This window comes from Lotus japonicus, chromosome 6, assembly GCF_012489685.1.
Source record: "Lotus japonicus ecotype B-129 chromosome 6, LjGifu_v1.2".
Classification (NCBI taxonomy): Eukaryota; Viridiplantae; Streptophyta; class Magnoliopsida; order Fabales; family Fabaceae; genus Lotus; species Lotus japonicus.
In genome coordinates, this window is record NC_080046.1 from 60,801,362 (window position 1) to 60,818,861 (window position 17,500).

Here is a 17,500-nt window from a genome sequence, read left to right on the forward strand (position 1 = left end):
TCATTCAATAAAGTATCTTTTTTGTTGTAAAAAAAAAATAATGGGCAAGATTTGGTGTCACTAAACTTTTTGATTCTGGTGGTATATAAAATTGATTTTTTTTACATGATTCATCTTCTTTGATAGAGATACTATCACTTTCTATACTTTTTTCGCGAGAAAGGTAAGGTAAGAGTCAGAACCGATGTTGTGTGGAAAGATGCTACGAGGAAACCTCTTTCGGTCCCGGTCGAAAGTCGTGCAAGCAAAGACGTTAGAGGATACTGCATCTCGTAACGGTAGCAAGAGGAAAGGCTAAGCGAAAAAGGTTAAGATTGCTTAATGATTTATGGCCGCTAGTCATTCATTCGAATTTATCGCTACTCATGTAAGTATTCTCACCGGGAATTTAGCGGGACTATATCTCCGCTTTCGCTTCCGTACTTAACCGTCTCTCTCCTTAGTCCGATCGAGACTATATTGATTAAGAGGGTTGAAGACTCCTTTTATTTTATTAATGCAATTATGAATTCCACTAAACTTTCTCGATTCCAACGCAACTTATCCTTTTGGAGCTGACGTAACAAACTACGCGAGCCTCCCAACGAAGCCAAGATAAATCCTATCAGAATAAAAAAAAAGGCAGTTTCATTATGGTGGTATACCAGCCGCCTGTTCTGGAACTTCCAGTTCCAATCGAAGCATATCTATCCGTAAATGGATTTGTATGTATAGCCACTTCAGTCGTGTTCCTTGTTTCTCTAAAGTATCTTTTTTCTGGGAACATGGTCAACCATAAATTATTATCTTCGCGATTCTTCATCCACTGATACAGAAAATTTTCCAGTTTTCCATTATCATATGAGGCCGGAAAGTTTATTGGCAACAGGTCAGCACAAAGTGATTCATCATGCTCAAACATGAGGCGATCGTTCGTTAGGAACGGTTTATAGATCATCAAATTCCCACAAATGGAATGAGAAGTGGGTCCATGTAAATGATCGAGACCTCGGAAACAACAACGCTCCTTCCCCATATGGAGTTCGGAACCCAAAGGCAATATCGTTGAGTGAACTGTATCTTCTTTGTGTTAGTTGACCTAAGCCGCAACATTACTGCTGGGGTGGGGCTCGACCTCCGAACCGTACGTGGGGCGAGTTTCTGCCTCATACAGCTCGGGCCGAAGACCGGAGGAAGTTGGGCGAGAGATGGAGAGACCCAGCAACAGCCGATCGGAGCGGGGATAAGCTTGTGAAGAAGCAAATCCCCCCCCCCCCCCAAAATCCATTTATATACTATAGCGCTAGCGCTTCGCATTCTTTCTATTTCATCCCTTTTTTTTTTCGGGATAGGCGGCGAATACTAAACTAATAAGTGAAGTAGTCGTCGTCTATCCAACCAATTGGCTCGGACACCAGACTGCTCGTGCCCGCCCATTCTGTCTCGCCCTAAATGGAATGGCTCTCATAGTTACGCTGCGCCCCGGTCTAAGTCCCCACGTCCGCTCTTCTCCGCCCGCAACCCAAGAAGTTGGCTTTGCCAACACAACATTAGGGTCGTCCCCTTCTATCTTTTTTACATGTTTGGATCTTCTATGGGGCATTTTGTGTTTTGGTCTCATGTATGTTTAATCATTCAATAAAGTATCTTTTTTGTTGTAAAAAAAAATAATGGGCAAGATTTGGTGTCACTAAACTTTTTGATTGTGGTGGTATATAAAATTGATTTTTTTTAACATGATTCATCTTCTTTTATAGAGATACTATCACTTTCTATACTTTTTCTATAAATTTATAATTAACCTTTTCAAAAAACAAATTCATAATTTACATTATTTATAAATTTGATTCTCACAAACTACTCAACAAAATGACCCAGCTCATCCATGCTAATAATTTATTAAAAATGTATATTTCAAGTTTAAATAAAAAATTGTGCATTGCACGTGTTAAATAGTTCATCCTATAAAAAGCCTAGATGTATTTTTTTTTTACATCGGAAAGATAAATTACACCTGGCAGGAATCGATCCTTGATCTCCCCCTACCCAACATGTGTCGCCCAGCTCCTACCACTTGAGCTGTCTTACGGTGACAAAAGCCTAGATGTGTAAACATGTATTGTCTTTTCATTTTATATTCTTTAAATGAATAATAAATTTCATCCTCTTTGTTTCTCGAATTGTACTAAGCTGATGGAGTGGTGATGGGATCTCAGGATGTGAATCAGTTTAGCAGCGCGATTTGATTCAACAGATTAGAGGGGTGCTTCACCGCGAGTGGTAGGTTTCAGTTCAACACCTGCCTAGAGACCGCAATTTGGCAGCGGATGCTTTGGTAAAATCTAATATGCAACGAGGACTCATAGTAGGAGGCAAATCTGGCACCTCCCTCCTACTAACGCCGTGCCTTTATTGTGTCAGGATGTTCTAGCTTAGTTTTGTTAATTTTCCGTTGTAACAAAAAAAAATTACCACTCATAAATTTAGCCTCCCTCAATGACCAATAACATTTTTTCCTTTTTTTAATCTTTTCAATATATAGCTAATTTTTTTCTAAGTCAAAGAAATGCATTAAAAGGGAGTACAAGATATTTCAACCCTTAATGTACGTACCTTCTCTATGCGCCTAGATAGTACTAAATTTTTCTTATGTAAGTCCAATCAAAACTTTATTTCTATTTTCTGTAAACAGCTCATATTTTTTATTTCTATTTTCTTTTAATGAATAATAAATTACAAACTTACAACCTCCCTAAAGAAAAACCTCCCTCAATACCCTTCCAAAAAACCTCCCTCAAAGGCCACTCATAATTTTTTTTAATTAATTATAAATTTAGTCTTAAACAGAAGGGGTGTATTTTTGTTAAAATTATTTAATAAACAAAAATAAAATGTTTTGGAAAACAGTACAGCATATTCATGATAATAGAAATTGTTTTTGGCATAATTTCATTATATTTCAAGTTTCTGACATATTTCCAATTTAGATAAGATTTATAATTTGTAATTCTAAGAGCACATGCAAAGGGTGGACAGTGAAGACAAGTCGATGGGCATTAATAGATGATGATGACGATGATGCTGATGATATTGGCTTATGTGAGTATTGTAGATGGGATCATGAGTTAGAAGTTTTTTACCGATTGTTCAATATTGATCGCTAGTTTGTGTGAATTTTCTTCATAGTTGAGCCTATTATAATAATAATGAATTATATCAAGAAGTGAGTTGTTTTTTTCTAATATTAACTTTCTATGGCAAAAGTGAATTATTGCACTGAAGTTTGGCTTACATGCGACTTAATCTCTGTCTTTTAGGTCTATTTGGTATGCAAGATAATGAATATAGATAGGATAGTATAATCATATGCATTGTCATAATCGTATTTTTTTTTAATAAAAACTCATAATATATTAACTTGAAAAAACTGAGTCTACAAGTAGAGCCAGCTCAATACATGAAGGAGGTCTCCCTACCATATGTTGGATGTTAATTCAATAGTTTGGGAAGCTAAGGTATGAGCCACTACATTGGCTTGTCTCCTAACTGCAGAAAAACAAATTGAGTGGAGTATAGATGCTAGCTGTCTACAATCAGTGATAGCCTTTACCACTCCCTCAGTGTCGGATTCCACTACCCGACATTCAATTTCCAACTCCAAAGCCAAACGCAAACTCCATTGCAGAGCCACCGCCTCTGCAACCGTCAGATACAAGCGTTGTTGCTCTTCGCTGGAGGCTGCCTCGAGAAAGTTGCCCGTCGAGACTCGAGGACCGGATCACCATCCCAAAACCAGAGGAGAAAGAGCCTTACCAGCCTCATAATCTTCTATCCTACAATTGAAGGATTTAAATTCACTGTTCATGGCCAACTATTTTTTTTGGACGGGATAACTATTGGGCTGGGCCTTGCTGAGATCATAGCCTAAACCCTTGCGTGACACCTACTTCATCATCCTCTGATATCCTTTTCCCCTAATAGCTACCTCTGCTCCTACATACAAAGCTATTGTCTAAACCATCTGCCCATAAAAAACCTATGATGTACTTGTCGTTGTTTCTGGAGCATGCCATAGAATAGAACTCGCGAATTCCTCCTCTTCCTTGCCTTTTTCCTCCTATTCTATTCCTATGCCAGACGCTTGACGTACATTCAACTCGCGATGATGTCCTTTACAGCTTCTCAATCTACACTCTATGCTATGTACCCTATTACTCTGTGTTGCTTTACAGACATGTGAATCTATGCCTTTTCCCTTCAATTCGTATGTTTAGGGGTAAATGGGCAAATGATGCCAGCGTTCTATTAATACTACAGCTTCGTTGCTGATCTCCCCACACTTTCTATACTTATTCTGCTGCTTTGTTTTGACTTAAAGCATGATGAGTATGCTACTGTGTGTTTCTCTTTCGTTTTTACTGCCATTGAATGTCGCTTCACAATTTCTGCCGTAGAGGTGCCGCATGTTTCCGACTTCAATGATGAATGATGAGTGTTTTCATTTGTACTATGAGATGCTATGCGGGAGTCTTTACTTATCCATTTTCAAATCAAACATGACCTTTGTGAACCAAATCTTTCATTTTTCTTTTACTCTAACATTCTTCTTATGTTGTTTTTCTGTTTAGGTTCATGATAGGAACTGAAATGTACTAAAGAAATGACACCCTCCAGATGCAAAACCACAAGGTACATACCAATATACCATTACTTATAAGATTAGCTCGCTTCCTAGAAACACTTCATTCCACCTAGAAAGGCAAGATTAGCTTATATTTTTAAATTTATTTTCTTTTAGGGGGAAGGGTGGATGAAAGAACATTTTTTTTTCTTTCTGTTTTGGTATATCTTGGGATTGAGAAATCATGAGTTTCCTGTCTTCATTCTAAAATTACAATTTGGGATCAATTTATTTTGCAGCTTGTGTTAAGCCTTGGAACTGGCGTCAATGGTTTCACTCTTGACCCGGCTCTTTGTGAGTTTATCCTGACTCACCCTGACATTAAGGTATTACTCTGCTCACTCATGGACCTTGATTAAAAGTATACCCTTCTCTCTATTGTAAGATAATATACAGATTCATATAGAGCATAAAGGGAATGTATATCCACACATCTGTGGATTACTTGAGACATGTGTTAACTCTTTGGTGTGTGGTTCTCTGTGCAGGTCCCAAAGAAAGGCAAGATTTATTCTGTGAATGAAGCAAATGCCAAAAACTAGGATGCTCCTACTGCCACGTATGAGTAATCAATGAGTATATTCAATGAGTAATGCTTAGTTTGTCAAGCATCTATTAGTGATTTTATTTTTTATTTTTCTTTCTTAGAGTCTGCATATGAATTTCTCTTTTCTCCACCTAATATGCTTCCTTCTCCTATCTGTTTTATAACTCACTCAATGGTGAATCTGATATTAAGCCAAAGTTAGTGAAATAAGGCATTTTAAGTTAATCAAAAAAATTGATAAGGGTGATGCAAGTAATCTTTTTTAATTGCATACTAATCGTTTATGATATTTTTTTAGGCCTAAAAATGATTCATGTATGCTTAGAATAAGATTAGTATTTGATGCTGCGATAAATATACTGAATCTAAACGAACTGAATATTTTGTGTTTCAGAATGTGAAGACACTAATGTTGCAGTAAAGATTGCATTAAGAACTCCAGTTCAGTAAAGAATGCAATACATTTCATGAGAACATCTTCTATTATATACTTTAATTTAAACCCACCCTATTGACATGATCTCATGGAGCTTAATGCGATTGGATCCGAGCACAAATGGCAATGGTGAAGTCAGTTTTTCTATTTTCCTGTCCAATGGGTGATTTTGTAGATTTGAATTTATCTCATTTGACTTGTACTATTTGTTATAGGTAAAGGTTTGTGATTTTTTGAACAACTAATCATCCATCTTGTGTAGCATCTAAAACTTATGAAGTAGTAAGCTTCTATTTCTCACGCATGAAGTCATATGATGCAATGTAAACACTATAAACCCATAAGGTGACAAAATATTAATGATGAAGGTAGAAGGTTCTCAACAAATATACCATATAGAAGTGTGTCTGTTGTTGTTTCTTATTTAATGGATGATGCTTATTCACTTGGTGCTTAATTAGCTCTTTGTGTTTACTGAAATATATGGATCAATAAATAGGGTTCAAATGTGCAATTGATTCTACCAATGCTAGTGCTAAAGTTTTTTCTACCGGTTAACTTTTTACACTTCTGTAGGTTTTTGCTTATTCATCCGATTTAGATGTGTCTAAATTTCTTGTAGATTAAAAAATTGGAGTATATTTGGGCTTCTTAAATCAGATCAGTCCTATAACTATTCATATTAATCAATGCTGGAACTTGGTGTACAGGGTTTTGCTAGGAGTCTTGGCTCGACCACAATTCTCTTGGCTAGATATTGGAGGATCCTTACAGCTCTGCAAATAGCTTGGGCCAAAGAGTTAGATACATGGTAGTACGATGACTATATTTCTCTCTAGGTTCCTATGATTTCTATATGCCTAACTTGTGATTTGTTTGCTTTAATTATGTACATATTACCAAGGAGCATAGTCATAACACATAAACTTTGCGATCGTATGTAGATGATGGAATGTTGGTACCAGTTGAGGAGAGAATATCAGCTTCAACAGTATGTCCTCCCTCGGGGTAAGAGATGTAAAATTTGGGTTTTCATCTTTTTGATCTACAGTTTTGGACTTTCTTTGATGCCTTGATTCAACAATTTGTGCATAAATGACCTGTTCTATTTTTCCCAAAGTGTGATCAGAAAATATTTTCTGTGAAGTTAACATGCCCGATGAGACAAAACAAATATCAAGTTACACAAGTGGAGGGACATTTGGAGTTTTGGACACAAATCCACTTAGGTTGTATCATTTTTACGAAAGCCGTTGGTGTTCGTTTGGTATGTATCTCCTTCAATTGTTAAATTTTTCAATTTGAGTCTACTATAATCATTCCCAAAATATACTGCATCCACCCCTACGTACCTTATTGGTTTTGAAGTAGCATTGCATTCTTGAAAGATGAAGTTTGACTATAGTTTACCTTCTGCTGAAAGCATTTTATGAGTTAGTTGCTTTTGATTTATCATTGTAACACATCAGCTTGAGGTTTATCTTCTCTAATATCTTACTCTAATTTTACACATGTCTTTAACTTTGACTTCTGTCATAAGCAGTAACCGCAAATACTCACTCTGCGTCTGCGAATGAAGTTTGTGAGGTTGAAAGAAGGTGCGAACAAGCCCTCAGCAAGGCAAAGCAATTATATATACCCCATGATAAGTTATTAAATAAGCTAAAGCAAGGGGAAAAATAAAGAAAACTTGGTGAAAGCTAATAAGCGTGACAAGGATGTCATGATAAGTTCTCATGACAAATCAACTTGATTGGTATTGAATCAACTCTGTCTCATGTTAGTGAAGTTGTAAGTAATTATATATACATATATACATATCCCCTTTTGACATGTTTATGATGAGCACTTATGTACCATCAATTCTAACTCATACACTAGCTTTACAAAATCTTTTATGTTTTAGCAGGCTGACTTCTAATGCAAGCTCTTGTGTTTATCTCATAAATAAACATAACTATTCCTGTTTTGAGTACTCAACTAAGACTCCTTCTCCAAGCTTTTGTGTAAAAATGTCAGCTTGGTGATTTAGTTATCAATTGAAGCTCCTTGATAATTATATGATGGAGAAGCAAAATATTCATCATTAGTGCCATGTATATTTGTAAAAACTGTGTTTTAGCCCTGTTTATTAAATTAAGTGCATGTTTAGAAGAAGATTTTCAAGAGTTAAGTTGTGAAGCTTTTCAATGCTTTGATAGTTTGAAGCTAAATGTGAATTCTACATGTCACTCACGAACGCCAGATTCTTTGTTTGAACAATAAAGCATTCTGTGGTTGTTTATTAGAATCATGTACAACTTTTGTTTTCTCAAATTTATTATAGCAGTTTATACTTCCTTGCTAGAAAATGAATATCATAATAACTGAAGTTGTTCCGATGCTTGCTTAAAAACCAAAGGTTAATAGTAATTTGTAATTTATCACTTTTTAAGCCATGGATATTTGTAATGATGCGACAGGACACTCATCTTGGTGGAAAAGGAAGTGATATTGAGAGAAAGCATGAATCAACACCTTCACCAAGCAAACAACCACCAACTGGTTCCAAGAAATCTGTTTCATAGGGTGAGGTAGGTTTCAAAAATTTGGCTATGAATCTATATATAATTTAGCACCTTATTTAAATTGTGTAATTAAAACTATTAGAACTATTACCAAATACCACTCATTGTAATCAAGGTAGTCAAATCGAGATACGTATCGTGTATCGCTAGACCCTAATTCCGTGTCGCGTATCGTATCGTAACGTGTATCGTAAGATACGGACACAAAAAAAATTAAGTCATAAATTAAATAATATACTAATATATCATCTAAATATAGTTCAAAATAATCAAAGATCCAAGTCATAAGTAGAAAAATAGTCTCACAAAGTTCAAGTTCAACCTAATTCCAAGCCATAAGCCAAACTAAAGTACTAAACATCAAAGAGATGAAATTAAATGCCCACTCCCTAATTCCAAGCCATTAAAGGGCTGCTGAAGTTGAACGTGAAACATGAAAGGGCTGCTGAAGTGAAGTTGAACGTGAAAGGGTGAAAGAATCAAAGAAAACATCACTTTTTAGAGCAATTTACTAATTTTTAATGAAATTAAATGCCCACTCCCTAATTTTTCTAGGGGAGTAAGATGAAACGGCATTTGAAAAACTGTTTTTGTATCGTATCGGGATACGTATCGTGCGATACTCATGCGATATGTGCGATACAGGTCACGATACGAACACAAAAAGATACATACATGGGATACGTATCGTTTGGTTGATTTTCGTATCGTATCGGGATACGTATCGTGCGATACGCACGATACTGACTACCATGATTGTAATAGCAAGTTCTTCTCTCTGCATTATTTGTATTATTTCCCACCTCATAATCTATGTTGTACTCTTCGTTGTTCATGTAGTAGCCCTCGCCCTCCTTCCGGTTTTCATGGCTTTTTACCCATAGTAACTTGCGTGTCTGACAATTCGTAGGTACCTTCAAGCTACCAAAAACCAGCTGGAAGTTCTTCTTTATAGGTTGTTTGCCTACACCCTATCTCATGGTTGTTACTCTTTGGGATAGTGCTTGAGTTGTTGCTATGAAAAGGGTCTCAAATTAAATGTTGATTATTTTGATGCGAGGAAATATTCTCCAGCACAAACTTCATAAACTAAGGAGTTAAAGTGTGTTCAGATAGAAAAGTGATGGATAGTTAACAATTGATTGTAGTCCATTATTGAGATTTGAGACTAATGCTACATTATATGTTGCATGTTATGCTATTCATTTTCTTATCAAAACTTCATTATATAGTACGTATGGTTTTATTTATAAGAACTAAATAAGAGGTTTACTGTGGTCATTTTTATAAGAATTAACTTGCAGTTTGTAGTGCAACAATTATTTTCTAAATACTCTAGAGGTCCTTGAAATTGTACCCCGTATGAAAATAAGTCCCTGAATTTTTTTTTCCGATTCCGGGTCCCTAGAAAAATTTGTTTGATCAAAATAAGTCCCTGAGCGTGTATACGCCGGAGAAGACGGTGGTTGCCTCCTCATTGTTTCCACAAACCATGAAATAACATGTTTAAAACACTCCTAGACCTTCATATATCTGATATGGGCGAAGAAATCGCATGAAACAAAGCTAAAACGAAGAAATCGAGAAGCTCCATAAATTCCGGCGAGAAGAAATCAACTTGCAACTGACCTTTTCTCTTCAACTGTGACGACCCAGCCCACGAGACCACCACCACTGAGTTCCTGAGGACGAGACGAAGCCACCCAACGCCCCGGTCACAGCGCCGCCATGACCGCCGTCGTCAACCACCATCTTCTCCGGCGTATACACGCTCAGGGACTTATTTTGATCAAACAAATTTTTCTAGGGACCGGGAATTGGAAAAAAAAATTCAGGGACTTATTTTCATACGGGGTACAATTTCAGGGGCCTATGGAGCTATTAAGCCATATTTTAAATATGTTGCACAGAGATGACTGCTTTATTGGTCACGGTATGATCATACTTCAGTAGTATAACTCTTGATCCAAAGAATATGAAATTCAATCCTCTAAGCATAGTTGCACATCCCATAAACACATGAACCTTGGTTGTCACACTTGTTGCCACATCTTCCACCAGTGACGGATCCAGAAAACAAAAGTCGTGGGGACAATATATTTACACACATATACATAAATATATAGGCTTAAATAAGTTTTTGGTCCCTAACCTTTACCAAATGCTTGGTTTTCGTCCTTCGCCGGAGCAAAGGTGGGTTTTAGTCCCTAACCTTTGCCACAAGATTTGGTTTTGGTCCCTCCGGAGCTCTGGGTCAACGCCGGAGCTCCGGTGGCCCATGCGACATGGCCACGTCAATTTAATGAGCTGACATGGAATTTTTTTCTTTTCATTTAAAATATTAAAAAAAACATAATAAAAAAAACATATATTCAGCTCTCATTTTCAACCTCCAACCCACCAGATCCGTACTCATCTTCAACCTCAGCCCCCACCACCATCTTCAGCCTCCACCCCACCAGCCCCATGCCACCGCACTCATCTTCCTCTTCTTCGTCTTTTTCTTCTTCTCACCACCGCACCATCACCCAAATCGCCTTTTCCTTTCTTGTGTTGTGTGATTTCATCTCTTGTTTCACGTTTCCTCTCCTCTGTTCCTTTCATCCGGGTTCGCAATTTCTTTTCCTGGAATTATGTTTTCTTCATCTGGATTCACGATTCATCTCATGATTTGTGACTTTTTCCTCTAGGGTTCACGATTCCTCCATTTAAGGTTCGCGATTCTGTTTCCCATGTGGTTCATGATTCTATTTTCCATCCGGTCTCTGGTTTTGTGGTTTGTTCGAAGGTGGGGACTGTGTAGGTGGGGGAAAGGGTTGGGTAACTGAGGCGGTGGTGACGTCTTTAGGCAGCGGTGGTGACGTCTTTGGGCAGAGGTGGTGCGACGCAGTGGTGCGGTGCCCTTTCATGGCAGACGCGGGAGTGACGGTGGTCGGTGGTGGTTAGCGGAGGTGGTATGATGCGGTGGTGACATTTGGGGTTTCATGACAGAGGCGAGAGCAAGGTTTGGGTTGCAGTGAGGATTCTATAATTTCTGATCTGATTCATCTTGTTTCTTCTTCCATTAAAGAGGAAAAATGAGATTTGGCTTGTGTATGCTGTTTTTTGGCTTGCAATTGCTACTGCTGTTCTTCTTCTTCTTCATAGTTTCTGGGTTTTCTGGATTGCTCTTGAGTTGAGAGGGCTGTTGGTGGATTGGGGTTGGATCTGTGTCTTCACTCTTCAATGCAGGGTTTGGATGAGAAGTGTGGCAGTGGGGTTGCATTATGTTGTTACTGTAGTTTTGAGAGGGAAGGAGAAGAAGAAGAAGAAGAAGAAGAAGAAGAAGAACAAGGAGGAGGTATGGTTGCATTCTGGGCTTAAGCTTTTGGCTATGGAGTTTTGAGTGTGATTGGTGAGGAGGAGAAGAAGAAGTGGAGGAGGTTGAGAGTTTTTTATTTGATTATGCTTTTTTTTATTATGTTTTTTTTAATATTTTAAATGAAAAGGAAAAAAATTCCACGTCACCTCATTGAGCTGACGTGGCCATGCCACATGGGCCACCGGAGCTCCGGCTTTGACCTAGAGCTCCGGAGGGACTAAAACCAAATCTTTTGGCAAAAGTTAAGGACTAAAACAAACCTTTGCTCCGACGAGGGACGAAAACCAAGCATTTGGTAAAGGTTAGGGACCAAAAACTTATTTAAGCCAAATATATAATGTTAAAATACAAAAATTTAGTGGGGACAATTAACACGTTATATATGTAAATTGTTCAGCATTTATAACAAATTAGTATATTTTATATATGTATTGTTCAGTAGATATGAAATTCAAGTGGGGGCACTTGACCCATGGGAGTGTGAATAGATCCGTCCCTGTCTCCCACAATGCTTTTCGTTGGTTCTAGGATTCACGCACTTACCTGGGCAGCATATCTTTGAAAACCCACATTTCTTCCCACACCTCCCACAACTATATTCATCCGTGGAAAGGTTCACACATTTGTTCTTGCAGCAATCAGGGCCTGCAACATTGCAACTTTTGGGGTATTTGTCACATGTCAATGACACTTCCCTCTGATATTTTTGAGAAAGGAACCTATTTGCTCCTCGAAGCATGTTTGATTCCTCATCACTTACTGAAGATGTTCCTGACAGGGTGATGGACAAAGCCATAACGAAGGACAGAACTAAGAGGGTCTTCAAAAACTTCATTTTTTAAATTTAATTTGGTATTTGTGTAAGGAGGTAATTAAGGAGATTAGAAGAGAAGTTCAAAAAAAAAAGGAGATTAGAAGAGGCAGTTTTGAATAAGAAGGATACATGGTGACGTAGAATTTATAGAGAGGAAGAGTCTGTAGTTGGTAACTTGGTATTCTAACTCGCAGGTTTCTTTCTGTAACACAATGGATGGAATATCCGAGCTGATCTAATATATTATATATACAGTGGATGATTCTGATTCAAGATAAACTAATTTGGAACAGACAGAGTGGGATCAAATAAATTGGGGTCATTGAAAGAAAGAGGGATACAGAATAAATACATACCAACAAGAAGCTTAACTTTATTAATTGCTCTGCAAGTGCCCGATGAAATGCCATTCGATATCATCTTGTTTACACTGATTTTTTTGTAAAATCACATGTAAATTAATTATTTCAAGGATCAGATCCTATTTTATGGGCTCTCCAAGTCCGACGGCTTACAGACAATTTATGTGCGTTTTCAAGAGTGAAAAAGTGAAGAAATTGTCCGATGACAACTTGAAAGAAACAACACTCCGGTCAGTATTGCAATAGATGTAGAAACAAGTAGAAATTTAAAAGAAGATAAAAAAGATTGCAAGGAATCAAAAGGTAATCAAAGAGAAAACAAATAAGAACAAAGCAAATTCATTACTGGAATGGTAAATGGTGGAAGGAATCCGTCTACTGCACACTCGTCCGTGGGCTTGAAGGCTTTTTTAGAGCTTTGCAGTCATTTAGGAAACCAACCCCTTATCCTAGTTACAAACTAGTATTTATAGAGCTTAAAATGGAACTACCATTTTAATCCTACGGTTACAAATGAACTGGAAAATAACTACACAATCTACAGCCATTTATTTGGCATGATTACAAAATAATAACTTCCAGCAACAATTCTCCCTAATATGTAGTAACTGTTCCATGATGCTATGATATGCTGCTACTTCACCTTGATAACTGTTTGACAATTTGAAAAGCATCAGATTCCACTCCAAGCATTATCATTAGTAACCGCCCACTCTGTGCTACCAATTTGATCAAATATCAAATTGACTTGGTCTTCCAATTAGATATAACAAACTCGACCCAGTAGTTTTCGACCAAAGCAACACTTTGGTATATCTTCCATATACATATTACATGCATATTTATACCAGGTTGATTTAATCATTCATCCAATTCAATACTCAAATTGGCTTTATAATAACACATTTATTTTAACCTTATATTAAAGCACATATCTGAAGGACACAGTGGCCAAGTAGGTCGAAATATAAGGCATGCAAATAGAAATATATTCAAATAACAAAGTGTTGTTCTTGACTCAGGATATTGAAATTTTGGTATTAACACATCTGGAAGCTGCGGTAAATTAGGAACGAAATAGAAGATGAATTCAGGAGTGAGGAGCAATGAATAAGGGAAGCAATTGATTCAATGATCGAGAAACCAACCTGGGGAGCTTTCTCAATGAGTTCCTGAACGTAGTTCTCGCCGAAGCATCGATGTCCAGCATCGTACACCTGTTGAAGGTCAGAAACAGGCTTCGTCTTGCTCGCAGCCACCACCCGGATCTCCTTCACGTCCCTCCCAGATCGCTCCGCTGCCTGTTGGACGCGTTCCAGCACCACCGCCTTCAACGATGGCGATTGGCCGCCGTCTGTGGTGGCTGATGATGCTATTTTCTTCCTCTCCTCCACCAACCTCTGCAGTAAGCACAACACATATATAAAATGAACTTAACACCCCGTGTTAATTAGTTGTTGCCAACCACTTATTAGCACATTTTGTGTTAAAATAATGGGTTTAATATGTTTTTAGTCCCTGTAAAATAAGAGTGAATTAGATTTAGTCCCTCAAAATTTAGTATAGAAGGATCAAATTCGTTTGTCCACATTTATAAACTGATGAATTTCAAAAAAAATAACATTTATAAACTAATTATTTTTAATGGTTTTACGACCAAGTGACAAATAAGATGAAAAAATGGAAGAAAATTAAGAAACCGTAAAATTAATCTCATCTACCATCGATGACAAATACGAATTGTGGAGATCCACTCCCTTGATAGCTTGAATAACCCTAAGGCAATCTGATTCCACACAAAGATTGATAAAACCCCTCTGAGCTTATTGAGGAAGATAATATAAAGGGCAAATAAAATGTAATCTGACCTTTTTTTATTGAAATAACCGTAGCCTTTATATATTTTTTTTTGGGTTACAGTGAGTGGCAAGCAAAAGGCCACACGCACTAAGGCGGAGCAACAATACCAGAACGATGAGGACCAGAAGGACTATCCTTCAACAGCAGCGAGTGGCACTCTCCAAAGGGGGAATCGAACCAATGCTCAACATATTGGAGGTTTAGGCCAAATTTAGCCAGGTAATCCGCCAGGGAATTAGAGTCCCGCGTGGTATGTTGAAACACAAGCGCTCCGTGAGCAGCTTGAAGGCGAAGGATCGTAGAGGCCAATTGCTCATAACGATGACCAGAAATATCCTGGAAGGTTAGAAGGGTGACAACTTCCATAGAATCAGTCTCAACAATCACTCGAGGGATCTCTAGGCCCATCACCATCTCAGTCGCGGTTAAAACTACTATGAGCTCAGTGTAGAAAACGTTAGCTGACTCGAGCTGACCAAGGTTCCAGGAGAAGCCTTTGACCCAATGACCTTCACTGTCGCGAATAATGCCCCCATAGCTCGCACCAAGCTGTTACTAATCGCGCCATCTACAAATATTTAATTTAAAAAGGATTTGATACCATATTAATTAAAAAGAAGTTTTTTAATTGATACAATACTATATTATAATTATTAGTATCCTTTTTTTGAAATAATAATTTTTTAAAACAAAAAAATGTATAGAGGTAGCAGTTGGTTAAATTTAATTAATATTATATGATGAGAAAGACTTTAAAAAGCTTTTGAAATTTTGAATTCTGTAATTAATATGATTCTAAAATAGGAAATAATGTAGTGCATTCTATATCTTCCCTTGCGGTTAATTACCCTTGTAATTTGTGGTGGGATGATCCCCCTCTTGATGTAGCAAATGCTCTATTTATAAATGCGCGGCACTTTCATCTTAAAAAAATGTGCATTGACCCTCAAAAAATAGAATAGGAAACAAATCTTTAATTTAAAAAGGATTTGATATCATATTAACTAAAAAGAAGTGTTTTAATTGATACAATACTATATTATATTATTAGTATACCTTTTTGGAAATAATAATTTTTTTAAACAAAAAAAATGTATAGAGGTAGCAGTTGGTTAAATTTAATTAATATTACATTTTTTTGGTAAATAATTAATATTATATGATGAGAAAGACTTTAAAAAGCTTTTGAAAATTTTGAATTCTGTAGTTTAATATGATTCTAAAATAGGAAATAATGTAGCGCATTCTATATCTTCTTTGCGGTTAATTACCCTTGTAATTTGTGGTGGGATGATCCCCCTCCTGATGTAGCAAATGCTCTATTTGTAAATGCGGCATTTTCATCTTAATAAAACGTGCATTGACCCTCAAAAAATAAAATAGGAAACAAATCTTTAATTTAAAAAGGATTTTATATGATATTAACTAAAGAGAAGTTTTTTAATTGATACAATACTATATTATAATTATTAGTATACTTTTTTGAAATAATAATTTTTTTAAACAAAAAAATGTATAGAAGTAGCCGTTGGTTAAAATTAAATTAATGTTATATTATGAGCATTGAGCAAGATTTTAAAAGCCTTTTCAAATCTTGCTTAAAACATGAGAAGGGGACACGTTGAGTCAAAAAGTGGAGATTTCGGATTTAATACTTTTTCATAATTGATGGAATTAAATAGAGTAAGGATGGGTCATTAGACCAACAACTTCAAACAGCCCGCAAAGGAGAGAAAACTTAACCAGTGAAAAGTTTGTCAAGGTGTATTCTCTGTGTTCGATCTTTAGTGTGTTTTGAGGCTCTGGTATAATTCTGAAGCCTTATCAGGGGCGGATTTAGACCTTATATATCAGTGAAGCTAAACATAAAAGAAATTATAAACTAAAATATATTAATTTTTTTTTAAAAAGAGAAATATTATAGATAAAACCATGAGATAAAGTTTCTCATGGAAATATAAGAGTTTACAGTTCAAGAAGAACTAAAGCTTACAACGAAATATAACAAAAGAAACAAAGTGAAAACAACAGTACAGTAAAGAAACAAGGACAATAAAACAGAGAAAATACAATAGGAAGACAACAATCTATACTACACTAATAGTAGAGGCCGAAAAATAGGAGGTGCATGAGAAATTCACAGCAACACATAGCAGGTTACAACAAAATTTATTTTAATGATTTTTTTGAGTAGCTTGCAAAGTGCTGAGTGAAGGTTTTGTCGTTTATTATAATTTATATTGTTTGAGTATATTCTTCTTTATATATGTATTGTATTATATGACATGATGAACACAATAATTTGAGTGAACATTAATTCCATGATAGATATGAACAATAGACACACAATATCAAATACATTCAGGAAGAGAATATAATGAAAGCAACACACAGTTGTGAGAGCATATAAAATAGAAGTATATAAATATTTTAAAAAAGAAAGAAAGAAAAACTGGCCACCTTGCCTCAACATGGGTCCGCCCATGAGCCTTATGTGTATATTTTTCCACATAAAATTTTAAGTGATTTTTTATGGTTTGCAAAATTTCCTGTCAACTTCATTTTTCAATTTTGTGCTTGAGTTCAGCAAATTAGAGTCAGTTTATGTTTTTCCTTGTGTTTGAACCCAATTCTAAGAGCACATGTAAATGGTGGAGAGTGAAGACGGGTGGATGGGCATTAATAGATGATGATGACGATGATGTTGATGATACTGGCTTATGTGAGTATTGTAGATGAGATCATGAGTTAGAAGTTTTTTACCTATTGTTCAATATTCACTAGTTTGTGAAGTGGTGTGCCTTAGTGTTTCCCACATCTATAGAGAATCAAACTGTATGGTAGATTATCTTGCCAAGTTGGGCTGTGACAGAACTGAACCTCTTTGGGAAAA

The 17,500-nt window shown here is 36.5% G+C and overlaps 2 protein-coding genes and 1 long non-coding RNA gene across 21 annotated transcripts; 1 reads left to right on the forward strand and 2 right to left on the reverse strand.

Annotated features, from left to right (window-relative positions):
* Positions 1-141: 141 nt before the first annotated feature.
* LOC130725704 (cytochrome c biogenesis CcmF C-terminal-like mitochondrial protein) lies at positions 142-1,530 on the reverse strand. Its single transcript, XM_057576908.1, is given in 7 exon segments — positions 142-269; positions 461-619; positions 622-1,039; positions 1,042-1,182; positions 1,184-1,249; positions 1,251-1,274; positions 1,456-1,530. Coding segments are annotated over 7 exon segments (1,011 nt in total).
* Positions 1,531-3,446: 1,916 nt separating this feature from the next.
* LOC130723000 (uncharacterized) lies at positions 3,447-14,275 on the forward strand. Of its 19 annotated transcripts, XR_009014132.1 has the most exons (11): positions 3,449-4,255; positions 4,608-4,668; positions 4,900-4,986; positions 5,149-5,219; positions 5,602-5,772; positions 6,354-6,454; positions 6,588-6,651; positions 6,764-6,910; positions 7,187-7,434; positions 8,106-8,216; positions 9,121-9,429. XR_009014132.1 is itself a non-coding variant. In XM_057573908.1 (7 exons), the coding sequence occupies exons 3-7, from the start codon at positions 6,588-6,590 to the stop codon at positions 9,209-9,211; spliced, it is 441 nt and encodes a 146-aa protein (XP_057429891.1). In that variant the 5' UTR covers positions 5,793-5,925; positions 6,354-6,454; positions 6,548-6,587; the 3' UTR covers positions 9,212-9,429. The 19 variants fall into 19 exon arrangements, 2 of the variants coding, with proteins under 2 accessions (XP_057429891.1, XP_057429890.1); XR_009014138.1 differs by having other exon boundaries at positions 3,447-4,668; positions 5,602-5,777; positions 6,548-6,651; XR_009014135.1 differs by having other exon boundaries at positions 3,448-4,668; positions 5,149-5,249.
* Positions 13,071-14,027, reverse strand: LOC130723001 (uncharacterized). The gene is made up of 2 exons (XR_009014146.1): positions 13,896-14,027; positions 13,071-13,398 (listed from the first exon to the last, which is right to left on the reverse strand). It is a non-coding gene; the product is annotated as an uncharacterized LOC130723001 (long non-coding RNA).
* Positions 14,276-17,500: the final 3,225 nt, after the last annotated feature.

Coding starts and splice junctions, on each gene's coding strand:
- LOC130723000 (XM_057573907.1), top strand. Junction 6,652..6,790: donor ACAGTATGTCCTCCCTCGGG/GTAAGAGATGTA, acceptor TTTTCTGTGAAG/TTAACATGCCCGATGAGACA. Junction 8,217..9,120: donor AATCTGTTTCATAGGGTGAG/GTAGGTTTCAAA, acceptor GACAATTCGTAG/GTACCTTCAAGCTACCAAAA.